The 18617-nt window shown below is 41.4% G+C and overlaps 1 protein-coding gene across 4 annotated transcripts in view; it reads left to right on the top strand.

The window, feature by feature from the left end:
- The first annotated feature begins 394 nt into the window (after positions 1–394).
- BLOC1S5 (biogenesis of lysosomal organelles complex 1 subunit 5) overlaps positions 395–18617 on the top strand; it is a 64766-nt gene continuing 46543 nt past the window's right edge. For 2 of the 4 annotated variants that reach the window (XM_058432606.1, XM_032141152.2), the window contains exons 1-2: positions 413–544; positions 1869–1951. In XM_058432606.1, coding sequence (XP_058288589.1) covers positions 433–544; positions 1869–1951 — 195 coding nt within the window. In that variant the 5' untranslated portion in view covers positions 413–432. Of the gene's footprint in view, positions 545–1868; positions 1952–10705; positions 10809–18617 lie in introns of all 4 variants that reach the window. The other 2 variants (XM_058432605.1, XM_058432607.1) reach the window with 2 other exon arrangements.

Raw genomic sequence — 18617 nt, 5'->3', positions numbered from 1 at the left:
TGTGCCTAATTTATAAATTAAACTTTATCATATGCATATACAGGAAAAAACATAGTATATACATGGTTCAGTACTATATGCAGTTTCAGGAATCTACTGGGGGTCTTGGAATGTATTCTCAGCAGATATGGGAGGTCAACTAGACTGGAATGCACCAGCCTTGAGCCATATAGCCAGGGCTCTGAGTTTAGCTCCAACGTTCAAGCACCTTCCTATCCTAGCAGCATCCGCCCTGATCCAGCATGGCGGCAAGAGCTTCTGTCAGTTCACACCCTGACTACACGGCAGGCGCCTTTCCGGAACCGCCCGCCGAGTAGATTAAATTTCTCCGGCGCCCTGTAATGACGCAAAAAAAACCCGGGCGCGCCTTGTAAGCGGGCGGCCGGGTTTGCGCAGGCGCAGCGCGGCCGCGGGTGGGCGGAATTGGTCAGGATGAGTGGCGGAGGGACAGAGATCCCTGTGGGTTGTGAGGCCGCCCCGGGCGGTGGCAGCAAGAAGAGGGACTCCCTGGGGACTGCGGGCTCAGCGCACCTCATTATCAAGGGTACGGAGTGTCAGGGCTATAGTTCCTGGTGGATCCCAGCACAGCCTCATCTCCCAGGTGGCGCCCTCTGACCTGGGCCGACCCCCGGCTCCCGGGCTGGCGCGCGTGCGTTTGTGCGGGTGGGGGAGTCGTGGTCGGTCCCCGCCTTTTTCCCCGCGCCAAATGCGTCCCACCACAACCAACCAGCCCGACTCCTCGTGTTTCCCCGCTTTCCTCTGCCGCAGCCTGAGCCATCAGGCCCGCCCCCGTCCATTCCGCAAGCTCAGGACCCCTGGGCGCAGAGCCTTTGGGCAGCCTCGCGACCGACGTGTAGTGGAAAGGGCATTGGACCTGGGAGGCGGGAGGCAGTCGCTTAGGAGTTGAGTGACTTCGGATCATTGGCTTTACCCACTCTCCTACCCGATCTGTTCCTGGTCGTGCGAGGAGTAAGTGAGATAGACTTACGAAAGGGCTCTACAGCACCGTAAAGAACCATTCATGTTCAGAAATGTCCATGTGTTCTGTGTGCTTTGAGCTGGGAGAACGTTACAACCTAGATTCTCACAGAACCTGCATTAGGTTTGACTCCTAAAGCTCACAACGCTGTTTCCTGCGGGAAAGTCTTTGGCAGTTGAATTGTAGTCTTTTGTATATACCAGATATATAAAGTGCTTATATACAGTGCTTGTATTCGTAGTTTTTCTACTTGACATACTTAAGATGATATGTCCTAATAAAATTAAAGAATTGAAATCTGCCCATCGTTTGTCTGCAACAATGAAAAATTTGGGGGACATTGCCAGTGAATGAACATGAATAATACATATTCTTACTTAGATTTAATTTCTCAAGGAATTTTGAGATTTACATTTTAAACTACATAGTTGTAACTAAGAAGAATAATAAACTGACTCACCAAAAGACTTACATTCAGACCTTTTCTTAATAAGTTTTTCAGACTTATGAAAAAGAGACTTACAATGACCATTCACCACCCACCTTAATAAATAAATTACTAAAAGCCCCACTGTGTCGTGCTCTAATTGCACTCATTCCCCTCCCTCCTCTCAAGGTAGCCACTATCCAGAATTTGGTGTATATTATTCTTGTGCGTTTCTTTATAGATCTTTACATGTCTGCAACTTTATTGGATACTGAAAGATTGTTCTCAAAAGTAGTTGTATCAGTGTACACATCCACTGGCAGTGGATGAGATTTCCTCTTAGTCCATAGTCTAAACTGGATTTTAACCTTCATCTCTTGGTGGGGAAGGGAGAGAGTAAAACAAGCTAGAGATTATGCCATTTAGCATGGATTAACCCTGAATTTCATTTTATCTTCATAGATCTTGGAGAAATTCATTCAAGGCTTTTGGATCACAGACCAGTTATTCAAGGTGAAACTCGTTATTTTGTAAAAGAATTTGAAGTGAGTATTTAAACTTATTTTATAAAAGTACTTCCCTAATTGTTAGTGTGTTATTATACAGAAGAGAACTTCTCCAGTTTTAAAATCTGATTTTAGTTCATGTGTTCATAAAATATACGAAGTAATAATGATGAAGAGGTAAAAATTGTTGTTTTTAATGGGATAAGTTCCATACTAAGCAGCAGGAGACATAAGTTCTGGTGCCTACTCTAGGGTATTTAATGTCTGTTAATCTCAGGTTTTTTAAATCTATAAAATGAGCTAAAGCAGAAAAAAAAAAAAGGGATTTTAGAGATTGATTGGTCTGAGTTTTCCAGACTCATTTTCTGTATTTTTTTCCTCAATTGAGACATCACCAGTCACTCAAGCAGTCGAATTAAAACTTGAGAATTATCCTTGGCTATTTCCTTTCTTACAGATTCCACATTCAGTGACCACATCTTTTAGACGTTACCCAGATGTTTACCTCATAAATGTCCATTCTTTCTGACAGGTTTGCCTGCTTTATCAACCAAGTCAAATCCAGTTTTCACCCTGCTGCCAGAGGAATCTAACATTATTTCACTTTTTAAAACCTTTGATAATATTTCTGTCAGCAGGATAAAGTCCAAGCATTGTTCTGTGACCTGGCTCCTGCTTTTCGAGCTTAACCACCTGCCACTCTACCTTACATACTATGTTCCAGCCACAGTGATGCACGAACATGCCATCTTGTTTCATATTACTGTAGTTTTGTACATGTATAATTGTTTTATTGTGCTTTAAGCAGTAACTTCTCAAACTACTGTTGGGATGGTAAATGGTGTTGCACAAACAATTTTGTGATTCTGTGTAAGTTTCAGTTTTTTGCAAATGAGACTGACCAATCAGGATGTGCAAATGTGCCAAAAGGAGAGAACCTTTTAATAAACCCAGTTGGTACAGAGCACTCAAGATAGAGGGCCAGAGCTGTTGCATTAGATAACCATTTCTGGGTGCAAAAGATGCCGTGACTCAAAAACTGCGTAGTAGTTCACAGGATATGCGCATTTTAGAATATTGTCTGGTACCTAGGAATTAACTACGTACATAACCGAGTTAATTATACATGTTAAGTAACGTGTAATTGGTTCAGCTAACATGTTAATTAACGTGTATAATTGGTTTAGTTAACATGTTAATTAACGTGTATAATTGGTTCATTGTTCATTAAGCAGTAAGTTCCCACAATCTGATTATACCACATCGTCATCATTTAAAACAAATTTTTAAGTCTTTTTTATCTTTTTGATATTTTATTTATTTGTCATCATTATTTATTATTCCTAATAAAAGAATAAGAATAATGTGGGAGACCCAGAAAATTATCCAGAGACTATTCCTTTACTGTGCTGTGTAAAGATGATTACCAATTCCTTAGTAAGAAGAAAGTGGAGGCCAGGCGAGGTGGCTCAGGTTATCCTAGCACTTTAGGAGGCCGAAGCGGGCAGATCACTTGAGGTCAGGAGTTTGAGACCAGCCTGGCCAACACGGCAAAACTCCATCTCTACTAAAAAAAATACAAAAATTAGCCAGGCATGGTGGCATGTGCCTGTAGTCCCAGCTACTCGGGAAGCTGAGGCAGGAGAATCTCTTGAACCCATGAGGTGGAGGTTGCAATGAGCCAAGAACGTGCCATTGCATTCCAGCCCTGGCGATGGAGCGAGACTCTGTCTCAAAAAAATAAAAAAAGAAGAAAGTGGAAATTTCTATACAAACTGGCTATAAGGTTTTTACAGTGTGTTGTATAAATGTTTTTTAAATTGTGTTGAGTTTTACATGTATAGAGTGTGGATTCAGTTCTTAAATGTGGGAGTTATATTTTCTTCTTTTTACTTCACTTCAGCAACCACATTATCAGCAAATCTACCTCTAAAACATATCTTAAATCTTTCTACTTATCCTCCTTGCCACTACCCCCATCCCAACCCAGCTCACCGTCAGCCCTCACCTGGCCACCTGCAGTAGGCCCCTACCTGGTCTCCTTGATTTCAGTCTTATCTCTGTGAAATAACCTTTCTCACAGAGTAGCCAAATGGTCTGCAAATCCGGTTGTACCACACCCTTGCTTAGCCTCCTCCTGCTTTGGCTTTTCTTTACATGGACAGTGCACTCCAGTTCCTTGGCTGGACTTAAAAGCCTAGATGATCTCTGACCTCTACTTGTCTTTCAGACTTCATTGTACACAACTCTTCACTCCTTGTGTTTCAGCAACAATTCTTCCTTTCTTTTTCTTTAACACATCACAATTGTTACAGCATCAGCAATTCCATCTTCCTAAGATGCCGCTACTTCTCATTTTTCCCATGGCTCATTATTTTTGGTTTAGATTGCAGGTTAAATAACACCTCCAGCCCTTTAATCCAAAGCAGTCACCAGTACACTCTATCATGTCACCCTAATTTACTTCTCTATGTAGCACTGTATTCATTTTCTAAGTCTATGTAATAATGTACCACAAATCTTACAGGTCAAAACAGCTTATAGTAACAGCTGATTATATAAAGTCAAACAAAATGTGTTGAGCACTTATTTTATGTGAGGCATAATATCAGGAAGTAATGATATGCCAGTGAATAAGACAGACATAGCCCCACCCTTCATTCTTACAGTGCTTTGAAGAATGGTCTTTATTATTGAAGAATGGTCTCTGAAGGGCTCAAGAACATTTTATCAGCTAAGTTTGAGTTGCTTTTCTTGAAAAGTACTTGATCCAGTCTTTTCACACAGTGACCAACACAAGACCAATTGGTCTTCCCTCCCCAGTTGGCCTTCCTGAGGGTTTAGTGTAGCACCGAACCTCAGGCTCAAATGCCTTTTCTGTCTGTTATACTCTCCTCTCAAATTAGAAGGAAAAAAACATGTTTCAGAGGCTTTAGGTTTGAATATACATCTGCATTATTTGTACTTCTTTTCTATCTTGGCCAAAACAATGATATCAGATAATTAATAAATGTAGTCTTTGGTTAGATAGAGAAGAGTGGCGAAGCAGAGCTGCTGGTACCTCCTGGAAGTATCATCTTTTCTGTATCATTTGAATGTAGGTTACTTTAAGAAAAACTGGCTAGCACTTAAAACTAAAGTTGTTTATGTGTTTAAAAAACTTAAGGTATATGGCAACAATTACTTTTTTCTTTTTTTTTTTTTTGAGACGGAGTCTCGCTCTGTCACCCAGGCTGGAGTGCAGTGGCGCAATCTTGGCTCACTGCAAGCTCAGCCTCCCGGGTTCACGCCATTCTCCTGCCTCAGCCTCTCCGAGTAGCTGGGACTACAGGCGCCCGCCACCACACCCGGCTAATTTTTTGTATTTTTTTAGTAGAGATGGTGTTTCACCGTGGTCTCGATCTCCTGACCTCGTGATCTGCCCGCCTCGGCCTCCCAAAGTGCTGGGATTACAAGCGTGAGCCACCGCGCCCGGCCCACAATTACCTTTTTCTTTATACAATTTTATTTGTTAAAGAAGGGAGTAAGTGCCACATGGTGGCAGCATTACTTAAATTATTGAAGTCCTGTTAGGCTATTTTAAGCTCTCTTTTTGTTTTCATTAGTATTTAAGGACAGTTGACTCTTTCTCCTGACTTTGTACAAACTCTTTTTCCCTTGATTCCAGTGAACATTATGGACAGAGATTCATTCTCACCTTTCAGGTGGAATCCTTCCAGTGAGTATTAATGTATTAGTATCAGCGGGTAAAGGCATTGTCCTCTGTGCCACTGTCTTTCTAGCCTTGGAGGAACTGTTATGGCCTTTCCCATGTGGAGCAGAGCAGAGACTCATGGTAGTCAACAAATATTTAGACATGCTTATAGAGTATATAGTCCTGTATAAGTTCCTTATTTAGTTTTTAGCAAACTTTATTCATGCAATGCTTTATGGAACAGTTATTGAATACCTATGTATATCAGTAAGGAATGTGTTAATAGTGACAGATATTTGAAAAATAGTGGATTTAGCAAGTGATTAATTTTCTGTCACAATATGCAGAGTTTAGAGTTAGCTTAGGGCTGGAATGGTGGCCCTATGACATCAGCTTTTTCTTCCAGTTTTACCTTCTATCCCCCTGAGATGTTGCCTTTGTCTTTATGCTTACAAGGTGGCATTTTTGTTTTGTTTTGTTTTGAGACAGGGTCACTTTCTGTAATCCAGCCTGGAGTGCAGTGGCACGATCATGGCTTACTGCAGCCTCAGCCTCCTGTGTTCAAGCAGTCTTCTTACTTCAGCCTCCCAAGTAGCTGGCACCACAGTAATCTATCGTCTGAATGGAGCTGCATAGCTCCCCTCTCTGTTCTTAGTTGTGTTTGTCTTTGAACTGAAAGACCATTTTCTTGTACATGTAAATTAGTTTGCCATAAGGAAGGAAATAGTTTCCACTACTCTCTCTTGATTCTTCCAGATTACAATGCCATGGCTGGCTTTTTTTTTTTTTTTTTTTTTTTTTTTTTAATTTTCATAGAGATGGGGTCTCACTATGTTGCCCATGCTGGACTCGAACTCCTGGGCTCAACTGATCCTCCTACCCCAGTCTCCAAAAGTACTGGGATTATAAGCATGAGCCACCATGCTCGGCCTACAAGGTGGTTTTTGGACCTCCAGCCATTACACATGTATTTCATGTAGCAAAAAGGAAGGCAGATAGGAAATAGCTAGTAGTCTCTGTTATAGGCATGTTACCACTGCAAATAAAATTTAGGTGTTGATAGCAAGAGAGAAGAGAATGGAGGCAGAGGTACCACTCATACCAGACATGTAAAAATAAATAGGAAACAATTCCTACCTCCATGAAGTTTACTATCTAGGGAGAAGAAAGATGTGTAAACAAAGAGTCATCATGGGGTAATTATTATAATAAAATAAGCACAAAAGACTTGGGAGCTCAGAAGAGGAAACAACATGAGAAACAACTTCTAAGAGAGCTCAGGGAAATTTTCATAGAACGGGTGATGTTTGGACTGAAAGAAAAATAAGTGTTAGGAAAAATGAAGCAAATGTTGGTTAAAATTAGAGGCAAAAAGAAAAGTAATAGTGCAATAATTATAAGAGTTGAGAGGGATTGTTTTAATTAATTCCAATGTGGGTTAAATTGATCAAGAGAAAATTCCTCCAAAGGCAGCACAAGAGTTTCACTTGATCTCCTGATTTCTTGTTTTTGGTTAGATTACTAGAGACACTGTCAGATTAAAACATAATTTTATCAGAGTGTCTGTTCCATATAACACGTGGTAAGTATGTGTATACACCGTATGGTTTTAAATCTTGTGACTGAAAGAAAAATTTAAATGATACCAGTCTCTCATTTTCTCTCTAATGCTATCAGATTACTTCAGAAACCAAGCTTTATGAGTGCTGAGCTTTGCTCTGAGAATTTTCACGCCAGAAACAATATACATATATAAATAAACAAATGTTAGTATATTCTTCCTTGTGTGGTAAGTGTGAACAGTACCCCTCAGTTAAAAATATCAGCATAGGCCGGGCGCGGTGGCTCACGCCTGTAATCCCAGCACTTTGGGAGGCTGAGGCAGGCGGATCACGAGGTCAGGAGATCGAGATCACGGTGAAACCCCGTCTCTACTAAAAAATACAAAAAATTAGCCAGGTGTGGTGGCGGGCGCCTGTAGTCCCAGCTACTCGGGGCGTGAACCTGGGAGGCGGAGCTTGCAGTGAGCCGAGATTGTGCCACTGCACTCCAGCCTGGGTGACAGAGCGAGACTCCGTCTCAAAAAAAAAAAAAAAAAAATATATATCAGCATAAAAACAAATGCACACCAGATGGTGAGTTTAAGGGAAGAGACTTGCTAACGTCTTTTTTGTATAATAGTGTCATGGGTTTTTGTTTTTTTTTTGTCTTGTCTTTTTTTCTTTCTTTTTTTTTGTTTTTTTGAGATGGAGTTTCCTCTTGCTGCCCAGGCTGGAGTACAATGGTGCCATCTCGACTCACTGTAACCTCCACCTCCCAGATTCAAGCGATTCTCCTGCCTCAGCCTCCCAAGTAGCTGGGATTACAGGCATATGCCACCACGTCCAGCTAATTTTGTATTTTTTTAGTAGAGAACAGGGTTTCACCATGTTGGCCAGGCTGGTCTCGAACTCCTGACCTCAGGTGATCCAACTGCCTCGGCCTCCCAAAATGCTGGGATTACAGGCATGAGCCACCACGCCAGGCCTTTTTTTGTCTTTTAAATTAATTATTAATGGGTTGTTAGAGAGGTATGGCTACTAATTCACTTACTGTGTGTAACTACCAGTTTGCCTGCTACAATAAATAACCCTTTAAATAAGTAGTTCTCTTAGTAGGTTACGGACTCCCTTAAGAATTTTTTTCCCTAGAAAAATGCATAGAGAACATATGTCTTCAATTTGACTGCAATTTCAGGAGCACCCTGGAACCCCAAAGCCCATTTATAGGCCCCAGAATAATAACCTGTCCTCTGAATGGAACTGCATGGCTCCCCTCTCTGTTCTTAGTTGTGTTTATCTTTGAACTGAGAGACCATTTTCTTGTACATGTAAATGAGTCTGCCATAAGCAATGAAATAGTTTCCACTACACTCTCTTGATTCTTCCAGATTGCAGTGCCATCTGGAGAAGGTAGCAGTGGCAGTGGCATAGGCATAGTTTTATGTGTTTTTTTTTTTTCTCCTTGAATATGTCTAAAAACAGAGCAATTAGCACAGCAAAACCAATCTACATCTGTAATAAAACCGGGCAACAGGGTACCCATGATACCAGTGGCCAAGTCACCAACAGCTAAAAGGCTTCTGTGGTATCAGAACTGCCAGAGGGAGTGGAAAGAATGCAGAGGGAGGGACTTGTGAGAGCCTTGAGTGCTAGACAGCCTCAAAATTCCCACCAGATAGATTTGGGAAGCCTGATGGGTGTTTTAGTCTGTTGCGTGATGCTATAACAGAATACCTGAAACTGAGTAATTTATAATGAGGAGAAATGTATTTGGTTCACAGTTCTGGAGGCTGGGAATTTATCAAAGGGGCTTCATCTGGCGAGTGCCTTCTGACTATGTCATCCTATGGTGGGAGGCAGAAGGTGAGAAAAGTTAAGAGAGAAAGAGAAGGGGGCTGAACTTGTCTACTTATAAAGGAAACCATTCTTTTGATGATGGCCTTAATCCATTCATGAGGGCACAGCCCTCATGAACTAATCACCTCTCATTAGGCCCGGACCCCACCTCCCAACACTGTGGCATTGGACATTATATTTCTAGCACACAGTTTTGGGGGATACATTCAAACTATAGCAGTGGGCCATTTGGAGAACAGCAGCAGAAACTGGGAGGGGACTTCACAGGCTCCAACTTAGGAGTAGGTGCTAGGGGGCTGTAGGAAAGCCCAATGGTGCTGAAGCATTCAGGGGCTTTGGAACTCCCAAACCAAAACACCCTTTCACGATAATGTTTTACACTGTAGAAAAAGTGTAGGAAACTGAATACTTTGTGAAACAAAAAAGGGAGTTCTACAACTCTAAAGTTAAAAAGGCTGTTCTCACCACCCCTCCCTTCTAAAAATAGTGGAAAACTAATTTGACTTAAAGTTGAGCAAGAGTCAAATCCCACACAATTTATTAGAGGATAAAGAGCAGAATAATATTCTTCAAGGAAATAAGAAAGATTTGACCACACAAAAAATTATAACTTAGTATTTTATTGTATATATTTTTTGAGACAGAGTCTTACTCTTCTCCCAGGCTGGAATGCAGTGGTGCAATCTCGGCTCACTACAACCTCCACCTTCCGGGTTCCAGTGATTCTCCTGCTTCAGCCTCCCAAGTAGCTGGAATTACAGGCACATGCCACCACACCTGGCTGATTTTTGTATTTTTTAATAGAGACAGGGTTTCACCATGTTGGCCAGGCTGGTCTCAAAAACTCATGACCTAAGGTGATCCACCCGCCTTGGCTTCCCAAAGTGCCGGGATTACAGGCGTGAGCCACCATGCCCAGCCTAACCTAGTATTTTAACATGAGCTCTGGGAGCATAAGAAAATTGTAGAAGCAAGGAAAGAATGATATAACTCATAAACGAAAAACTCAGAAATGATCAGGTAAAATAATTCGCAAAAATAAAAGGTAAGGTGGAAGAATTCAGGAAAAAGAAATTTAAAAACATTTCATAAATGAAAACTAAACTAAAAGGAACATGAGTGAATAAACAACTGAAGAGTCCTTAAGTGAAGTTGAAAATTGAAATGAAAAATTGAAATATGTGTGATAATGAGCCACTAGAAAAGAAGACCAAAGCAATGTGATAGAGCAAATATAAAATATAAATACAAAAACCAGAAGTCAAAAAAACTTTCTCGAAGTAAAATACTAAAATTATATTGAAGGACACACTACATTCAGGGAAAATTAACCCAGAAGAGACAACACTAAGATAGTTACCAATAAATCTATTAGACTTCATAGAAAAAAGTCCTTTGGGCATCCAGACAAAATGGCTAAGTCCTTTATAAGGGCAAGAAAATGCAGTTGTTAACAGATGTATCTGTCTCATGCCAGAAGGCAATGGAATAACAGCCAGGGGTTTTATATCCAGCCAAATTGACCACCAGGTACAGGAACCACACACTGTTAGGTCATGCAAGGACTCTGGGATGATTGTTCCAATGAGCCTTTCCTAAGGAATCTGTTATACAGCAGAATGAATTTCAGCCAACCAAAATGATTAGAGAGACTTCTACCTAACAATAGTGGGTAAGCATTCAATATATATTTACTTACAGAATGAAGACTAAACCACAGTTAAAGGCAGACAGTGTAATATCCAGTGGCTATGTGTTCTGACAGTGAAGATACAGTGTAACTATCAGAAAATAGAAGGAGATGGTGAGCGTATATGAAAAGTAGGATTTCCTTACTGATTGCCTTGTAAATATTAACTGGAAGTAAAAGGATGCTGTTTCAAATTGGCTCCCGAAAAGGAGGGAAAAGCTAGGAAGAGAGAAGATTATCCCCTAATCTTAATATTGCTAATAAGTAGGAAACCAATAAACAGTCACCAAAGAAGTGAAGGTGTTATATACAAAGTTATCATACAAAGTATAGGTTGGGTGTCCCTAATCAAAAATTCCAAAATCCAAAATGTTCCAATAAGCATTTTCTTTGAGCATCATGTTAGCATTCAAAAAGTTTCAGATTTTGGAGCACTTCAGATTTTGGATTTTCGAGTTAAGGATCCTTGATCTGTATTAGTATAAACATAACCGTGAGAACAAGAACACCAACTTTTCTAAATAACTGAAAGATACACCAAAAAGAGAGAACAAAGACCACACACAGAAAGATTTTATATATATATTATGTATGTGTGTATGAATTTGACTCATGAAATAAGAAAAGTCTATATCACGTTTCTGTTTAAGAAAGGGAATTTAAAAGTATGTACAATATATTGGTATATTTCACAAATACGGTGGGTTTGGTTACAGGCCTCTGCAATGACGTGAATATTGCAATAAAGCAAGTTAAACAAATTTCATGGGTACCCAATTAATAGAAAAGTATGTTTACACTATCCTGTAGTCTTTTAAGTTTGCAGTAGCATTATGTCTAAAAAGCAATGTACATACCTTAATTTAAAAATACTTTCTTGCTAAGGCTGCTAATAATCTGAGCCTTCAGCAAGTCATAATCTTTTTGCTAATGGAGAATCTTGTTTCGATGTTGATGGCTGCTGACTGACCAGGGTGGTGGTTGCTGAAGGTTGGGGTGGCTGTGGCAATTTCTTAAAATAAGACAACAATGAAGTTTCCCACATCAATTGACTCTTCCGTCTACAAAGATTTCTCTGTAGCATAAAATGCCGCTTGGTAGCGTGTTACCCACAGTCGAAGTTTTTTCGAAATTTCAGTCTTCTCAAACCCTGCTGCTGCTTTATTAACTAAGTCTATATAATATTCTAAACCTTTTATTGTCATCTCAATCATGTTCACAGCATTTTCAACATGTCTTTCTAAGTATAATCATTTCTAGCTTTTGATTGAAGTGGGAGTTGTGCGACTCTTCCTTTCCTTGAACACGTAGAGGCCATTGTAGGGTTGTTAATTGGCCTAATTTCACCAGGAGTAGATTCCATCTCAAGAAACTGCATTCTTTGCTCATCCATAAGAAGCAGCTCCTCATCTGTTCAAGTATTATTATGAGATGCAGCAATTCAGTCAGATCTTTAGGCTCCACTTCTTTTTTTTTTTTTTTTTTTGAAACGGAGTCTCGCTCTGTTCCCTGGGCTGGAGTGGTGCAGTGGCGCAATTTGGCTCACTGCAAGCTCCGCCTCCTGGGCTCATGCCATTCTCCTCCCTCAGCCTCCCGACTAGCTGGGACTACAGGCACCCGCCACTATGCCCGGCTAATTTTTTTGTATTTTTTTAGTAGAGACGGGGTTTCACCGTGTTAGCCAGGATGATCTCGATCTCCTGACCTTGTAATCTGCCAGCCTCAGCCTCCCAAAGTGCTGGGATTACAGGCGTGAGCCACCGCGCCCGGCCTTCAGGCTCCACTTCTAATTCTAGTTGTTTTGCTTTTTCCACCACATCTATAATGGCTTCCTCAGCTGAAGTCTAGAACTGCTCAAAGTCACCCATGAGGGTTGGAATCAACTTCTTCCAAACTCCTGTTAGTGTTGATACTTTGACCTCTTCCCATGAATCATTAATGTTCTTAATGGCATCTAGAATGGTGAATCCTTTCCAGAAGGTCTTCAATTTATTTGCCCAGATCCATCAGTGAAATCGCTGTCTGTGGCAGCTATTAAGAAATTTATTTCTTAAATAATAAGTCTGGAAAGTTGAAATGATTTCTTAATCCATGGGCTGTAGAATGTATGTTGTAGGCCAGGCGCAGTGGCTCATGCCTGTAATCCCAGCACTTTGGGAGGCCGAGGCGGGTGGATCACAAGGTCAGGAGATCGAGACCATCCTGGCTAACACAGTGAAACCCCGTCCCTACTGATAATACAAAACAATTAGCCCGGCTTGGTGGGAGGCGCCTGTAATCCCAGCTACTTGGGAGGCTGAGGCAGGAGAATGGCGTGAACCTGGGAGGTGGAGCTTGCAGTGAGCCGAGATCGCACCACTGCACTCCAGCCTGGGTGTCAAGACTCCGTCTCAAAAAAAAAAAAAGTGGACGTTGTATCAGCAGATATGATAACAACACGCATCTTCTTGTCTATCTCCGTCAGACCTCTAGGGTAACCAGGTGTATTGTCATTGAGCAGTGATATTTTGAGAGGAGTCTTTCTGAGCAGTAGGTCTCAACAGTGGGCTTCAGTAAACCATACTGTAAACAGATGTGCTGTCATCCAGGCTTTGTTATTCCTTTTATAAAGCACAGGCAGAGTAGATTTAGCGTAATTCTTTATGATCTTAGGATTTTTGGAATAGTATGTGAGCACTGGCTTCCAACTTCAAGTCACCAGCTGCATTAACCCCTAACAAGAGAGTTAGCTTGTCCTTTGAAGCTCTAAAGCCAGGCATTGACTTCTCTCTAGCTATGAAAGTCCTAGATGGCGTTTTCTGCTAATAGCAAGCTGTTTCATATACATTGAAAGTCTGTTGTTTAGTGTAGCTACTTCAGCAATGATCGTAGCTAGATCTTACAGTCTACGTTAGCACTTGCTGCTTTACCTTGCACTTGTATGTTATGGAGATGGTGTCTTTCCTTAAATCTCATGAACTGTCCTGTGCTGGCTTGGCTTCAGACCTTCCTTCTGCAGCTTCCTCACCTCTCTCAACCTTCATAGAATTGAAGAGAGTTAGGGCCTTCCTCTCGATTAGGCTCTGGCTTAAGAGAATGTTGTGGCTGGTTTCATCTTCTATCCAGACCACTCAAACTTTCTCCCTATCAGCAATAAGGCTGTTTCACTTTCTTATTTGTGTGTTCACTGGAATAACTTTTTTTTTTTTTTTTTTTTTTTTGAGATGGAGTCTCACTCTATCACCAGGCTGGAGTTCAGTGGCGCAGTCTCGGCTCACTGCAGCCTCCACCTCCCGGGTTCAAGCGATTCTCTTGCCTCAGTCTCCTGAGTAGCTGGGACTACAGGCGTGAACCACCCTGCTCAGCTGATTTTTGTATTTTTAGTAGAGACAGGGTTTCACCATTTTGGCCAAGATGGTCTCGATCTCTTGACCTCGTGATCTGCCCACCTCGGCCTCCCAATGGAATAACATTTTTAATTTCCTTCAAGAATCTTCCTTTTCCACTGGGCACAGTTGCTCATGCCTGTAATCCTAGCACTTTGGGAGGCCAAGGCGGGTGGATCACCTGAAGTCAGGAGTTCAAGACCAGCCTGGCCAACATGGCGAAACCCCGTCTCTACTAAAAATACAAAAAAATTAGCCAGGCATGGTGGCGCTCGGCTGTAGTCCCAGCTACTTGGAAGGCCCAGGCATGAGAATTGCTTGAAACTGGGCGGCAGAGGTTGCGGTGAGCCGAGATCACGCCACTGCACTTCATCGTGGGTGACAGAGTGAGACTCTGTCTCAATTTAAAAAAAAAAAAAGAAGTTTCTTTTCCGTTCTCATCTTGGCTAAATATCTGGTGCAAAAGGCCTCGCGTTCATCCTGCCTTGGCTTTCGACATGCGTTCTTCACTAAGTGTAATCATTTCTAGCTTTGGGTTAGAGTCAGAGATGTATGACTCTTTATTTACTTGAACACTTAGAGGCCATTGTGAGGTTATTAATTGGCCTAATTTCAGTGTGTCACGGGGAATACGGAGGCCCAAGGAGAGGGAAAGAGATGGGGGAATGGCCAGTCAGTGGAGCAATGAGAACAGACCCAACATTCATAGATTAAGTTCATGGTCTTATATGATTGTGGTTTGTGGCGCCCCAAAACTACGACAACAGTAACATCAAAGACCACTGATCACAGATCACCTAACAGGTGTAATACTAATGAAAACTTGTGAAATTTTATGAGAATTACCCAAATGTGACAAAGGGACACAAAGTGAGCTCATGTTGATGGAAATATGGCACCAATAGACTTGCTTGGAACAGTGTTGCCACAAACCTTCAATTTGTAAAAAACGTAGTATCTGCAAAGCATAGTAAAGTGAGGTATGTTTGCATACACTTAGAAGTATATACATCCGCCGGACACAGTGGCTCACACTTGTAATCCCAGCACTTTGGGAGGCTGAGGTGGGTGGATTGCTTGAGCTCAGGAGTTTGAGACTAGCCCTGGGCAACATGATGAAACCCCATCTCTACAAAGAATACAAAAATTGGCCAGGCATAGTGGCTCGTGCCTGTTCTCCCAGCTACTTGGGGGCTGAGGCAGGAGGATCTCTTGAGCTCAGGTAGCGGAGGTTGCAGTGAGCCAGGATCACGCCACTCTACTCCAGCCTGGGCAACAGAGTGAGACCCTATCTCAAAAAAAAAAAAGTATATACATAATTATATTCACATTGACATGTATGCATTTATAGATGCATGTATGTTCTTAAAACAGTGGTTGGATAAGTTGTTAATAATTACCTAAAGGGAAAGCTATGGAGGAGATAGGGTGCAAAGGATAGAAGTAGAAGGTAGACTTCTTTGAATGTATTTTGTTTTACAGATGTAGTTTTGGAGCCATATAAATGTTTTACATAATTTAAATTTTAAATTTAAAGAGCAATTCCTAAAAGTCAAGTAAAATTTACAGAAACAAGCCTGTGTTTTTGGATGGTGACATTACTACTCAGAGAGAAATTGTTCCACGTTCTTTCTTTCCTTTGTTTCTTTTTTTTTTTTTGAGACGAAGTCTTGCACTTGTCCCCCAGGCTGGAGTGCAATGGCGTGATCTCGGCTCACTGCAGCCTCCGCCTCCCAGGTTCAAGCGATTCTCCTGCCTCAGCCTCCTGAGTAGCTGGGATTACTGGTGCCTGCCACCACGCCCGGCTAATTTTTGTATTTTTAGTAGAGATGGGGTTTCACCATGTTGGCCAGGCTGGTCTCGAACTCCTGACCTCATGTGATCTGCCCATCTTGGCCTCCCAAAGTGCTGGGGTTACAGGCATGAGCCACTGTGCCCGGCCTCTTTCCTTCCTCCCTTCCCTTCCCCTCTCCTCTCTCCCCTCCCCTCCTCTCCTTTCTTTCCTTTCTTTTCTTTCTTTTGAGGCGGAATCTGTTTCGCCTAGGCTGGAGTGAAGTGGTGTGATCTCGACTCACCGCAGCCTCTGCCACCCTGGGTTCAAACGATTCTCCTGCCTCAGCCTCCAGAGTACCTAGGTATTACAGGCGCACACCACCATGCCCAGCTAATTTTTGTATTTTTAGTAGAGATGGGGTTTCACCATGTTGGCCAGGTTGGTCTTGAACTCCTGACCTCAGGTGATCTGCCCACCTTGGCCTCCCAAAGTGCTGGGATTGCAGGCATGAGCCACCGTGCCCAGCCAACTCTTCCATGTAATTTCAATGCACAATGATTTGACTTTACATCCTAGTGAAATATACCTTCAAAACAAAAAGTTAAAAAATATATATTAAATTTCTTTTTTAGTAATCATTTTGTTGATCCTAGTATTAGTATTACGACTTGACTGTATCAGTGATAAAACAAATAATTATGTTGGTGTTTTGATAACTGGAAAGAAACAGATAAGACAGAAGAGAGTAATTAGAAATTCTATGTCTTGAATTTGAGTTTGACTATCAATATGAACTCAAGATATATCTATTTCTTTAAAAAATACGTATTTCCTAGCCTTGTCCACTAAAAAGTTAGAAACAGTGGCCAACCCAGTAAAAGTGAGCAGCCTTAGTGCTCAGTCTCCGAATTCCACTTCTACATCCCAGTGGGAGTTAGACACCTGCTCATTCCAAGTCCAGAGCAGGAGATGGAAGGATGAACCTGGAGCATCAGATCATGCCAGAAAGCAAATGTGCTACTGCAAAATACTAGAGTTTTGTCTGAAGCATTCCAGAGCCAGCTTGAATAGGCTCCCACTGGACAAAGCTGGGATAATCTGAGTACCAATTATCTGTGCAAAAGGCCTTGCGTTTGTCCTGTGAGAAATACTGCAATGGATTGAAAAACTTCAAATATCTCTAAATCTATGAGTCATAGGGATATGTACAAACAAACAAAAAACCTTTCTAATCACCTTTAGTGGATACTAGGGAGCCAACTCATTATTTTTGAAACTGGTAAATACGGGAGAAAGAATCAAGTGTTCTGTTTTGCCTTTTGTATGTTAACATTCCTCAGAGTAATCAAGTTGTTGATGGGGGCAGTTTCTCTTCATAGAGTATTTCTGCTAGTAAACAAAGAGAATGCTACCAAGATGCTGTTGAGAGTATACAACCCATGTCTGAAAAATGCTTGCAAACAAAAAACAGAACCCTGAATTTGATCAGGGCTTTAATTCTAACGACTAATTTACAGGAAAGAGAACAGACAAAGGAGTATGTTAAATTACACCATGGGGATTCATTCAGCAAACAACAGACTGTGGGAAACTGTGCAGAACAAATGACTCACTTTTTTTTCCAACAAATTGCAAGGGAAAAAAGTGAAAGGGGAAATCTATTGGTTAAAAAGGACTTAAGAAACATATTAATCAATTGCAGTATATAAAACTCATTTAGGTTGTAGTTCAAACAAACTGGGGGATAAAAACATTTATAGGACATTTGAGGGAATGTGAACACTACTTTGATATTAAAAAATTGTTGGCCAGGCGTGGTCAACAAATGTCTTTTATAGAGAGATAGGACAACCCTGTCTCTATAAAAAATACAAAAATAAGCCAAGTGTCATAATGTGCGCCTGTAGCCTCAGCTACTTGGAAGGCTGAGGTAGGAGGATTGCTTGAGCCAGGAAGGCTGAGGTAGGAGGATTGCTTGAGCCAGGAAGGCAGAGGTTGCAGTGGGCCAAGATTGTGCCACTGCACTCCAGCCTAGAAAACAGAGCCAGACCTTGTCTCAAAAAAAAAAAAAAAAAATTACTGTTGACTGTGTGTGTGTGTGTGAGAGAGAGAGAGAGAGAGAGAGAGAGGTGGCCTTATTGTTTGTTTAAGGCAAGTCTCTTGTCTTAAAGATATTAATATATGTTGAGATCAAGCATGGTGGTTCATGCGTGTAATTCCAGGACTTCAGGAGTCCACGGTAGGAGGATTGCTTGAGCCCAGGAGTTTGAGGCCAGCCTGGACAACAAAGTGAGACCCTGTCTCTACAAAAAATTTAAAAAAAAAAGAAAAATGAGCCAGGTGTAGTGGTGTGCACCTGTCATCCCAGCTACTGGGAGGCTGAGACAGGAGGATTGCTTGAGCCCAGGAGTTCAAGGCTGCAGTGAGCCATGATCACACCACTGCACTCCAGCAGTAGTGTGATCTCAGCGACAGAACAAGACCCTGTCTCTACAACAACAAGCAAAAAAAAAAAAGATACAGGTTGAAATATTTAACAGTTGAAATGATATACTTTCTGGGATTTGCTTCAAAATAATCTAGAGGGAATGAGTTGTGGAGCATTATGGAGGGGAAAAAATCAGTCATGAGAATTGTTGAAGCTTGGAGTATATCAGAGTTCGTTATATTATTCTCTCACAACTTTTGTATAAGTTGTTAATATTTTATTATGGGAAAATTAGAAAAAGTAAGAAGCTGGCCTTATAAGAAGGGCTCAAAAAAAATGAAAAACCTGAGTAACAT

The sequence above is a fragment of the Hylobates moloch genome, unplaced genomic scaffold, assembly GCF_009828535.3.
Source record: "Hylobates moloch isolate HMO894 unplaced genomic scaffold, HMol_V3 SCAFFOLD_20, whole genome shotgun sequence".
NCBI classification, from domain to species: Eukaryota; Metazoa; Chordata; class Mammalia; order Primates; family Hylobatidae; genus Hylobates; species Hylobates moloch.
Note: the sequence above shows the minus strand (reverse complement) of the source record. Positions and strands in the feature narration are given on the sequence as shown.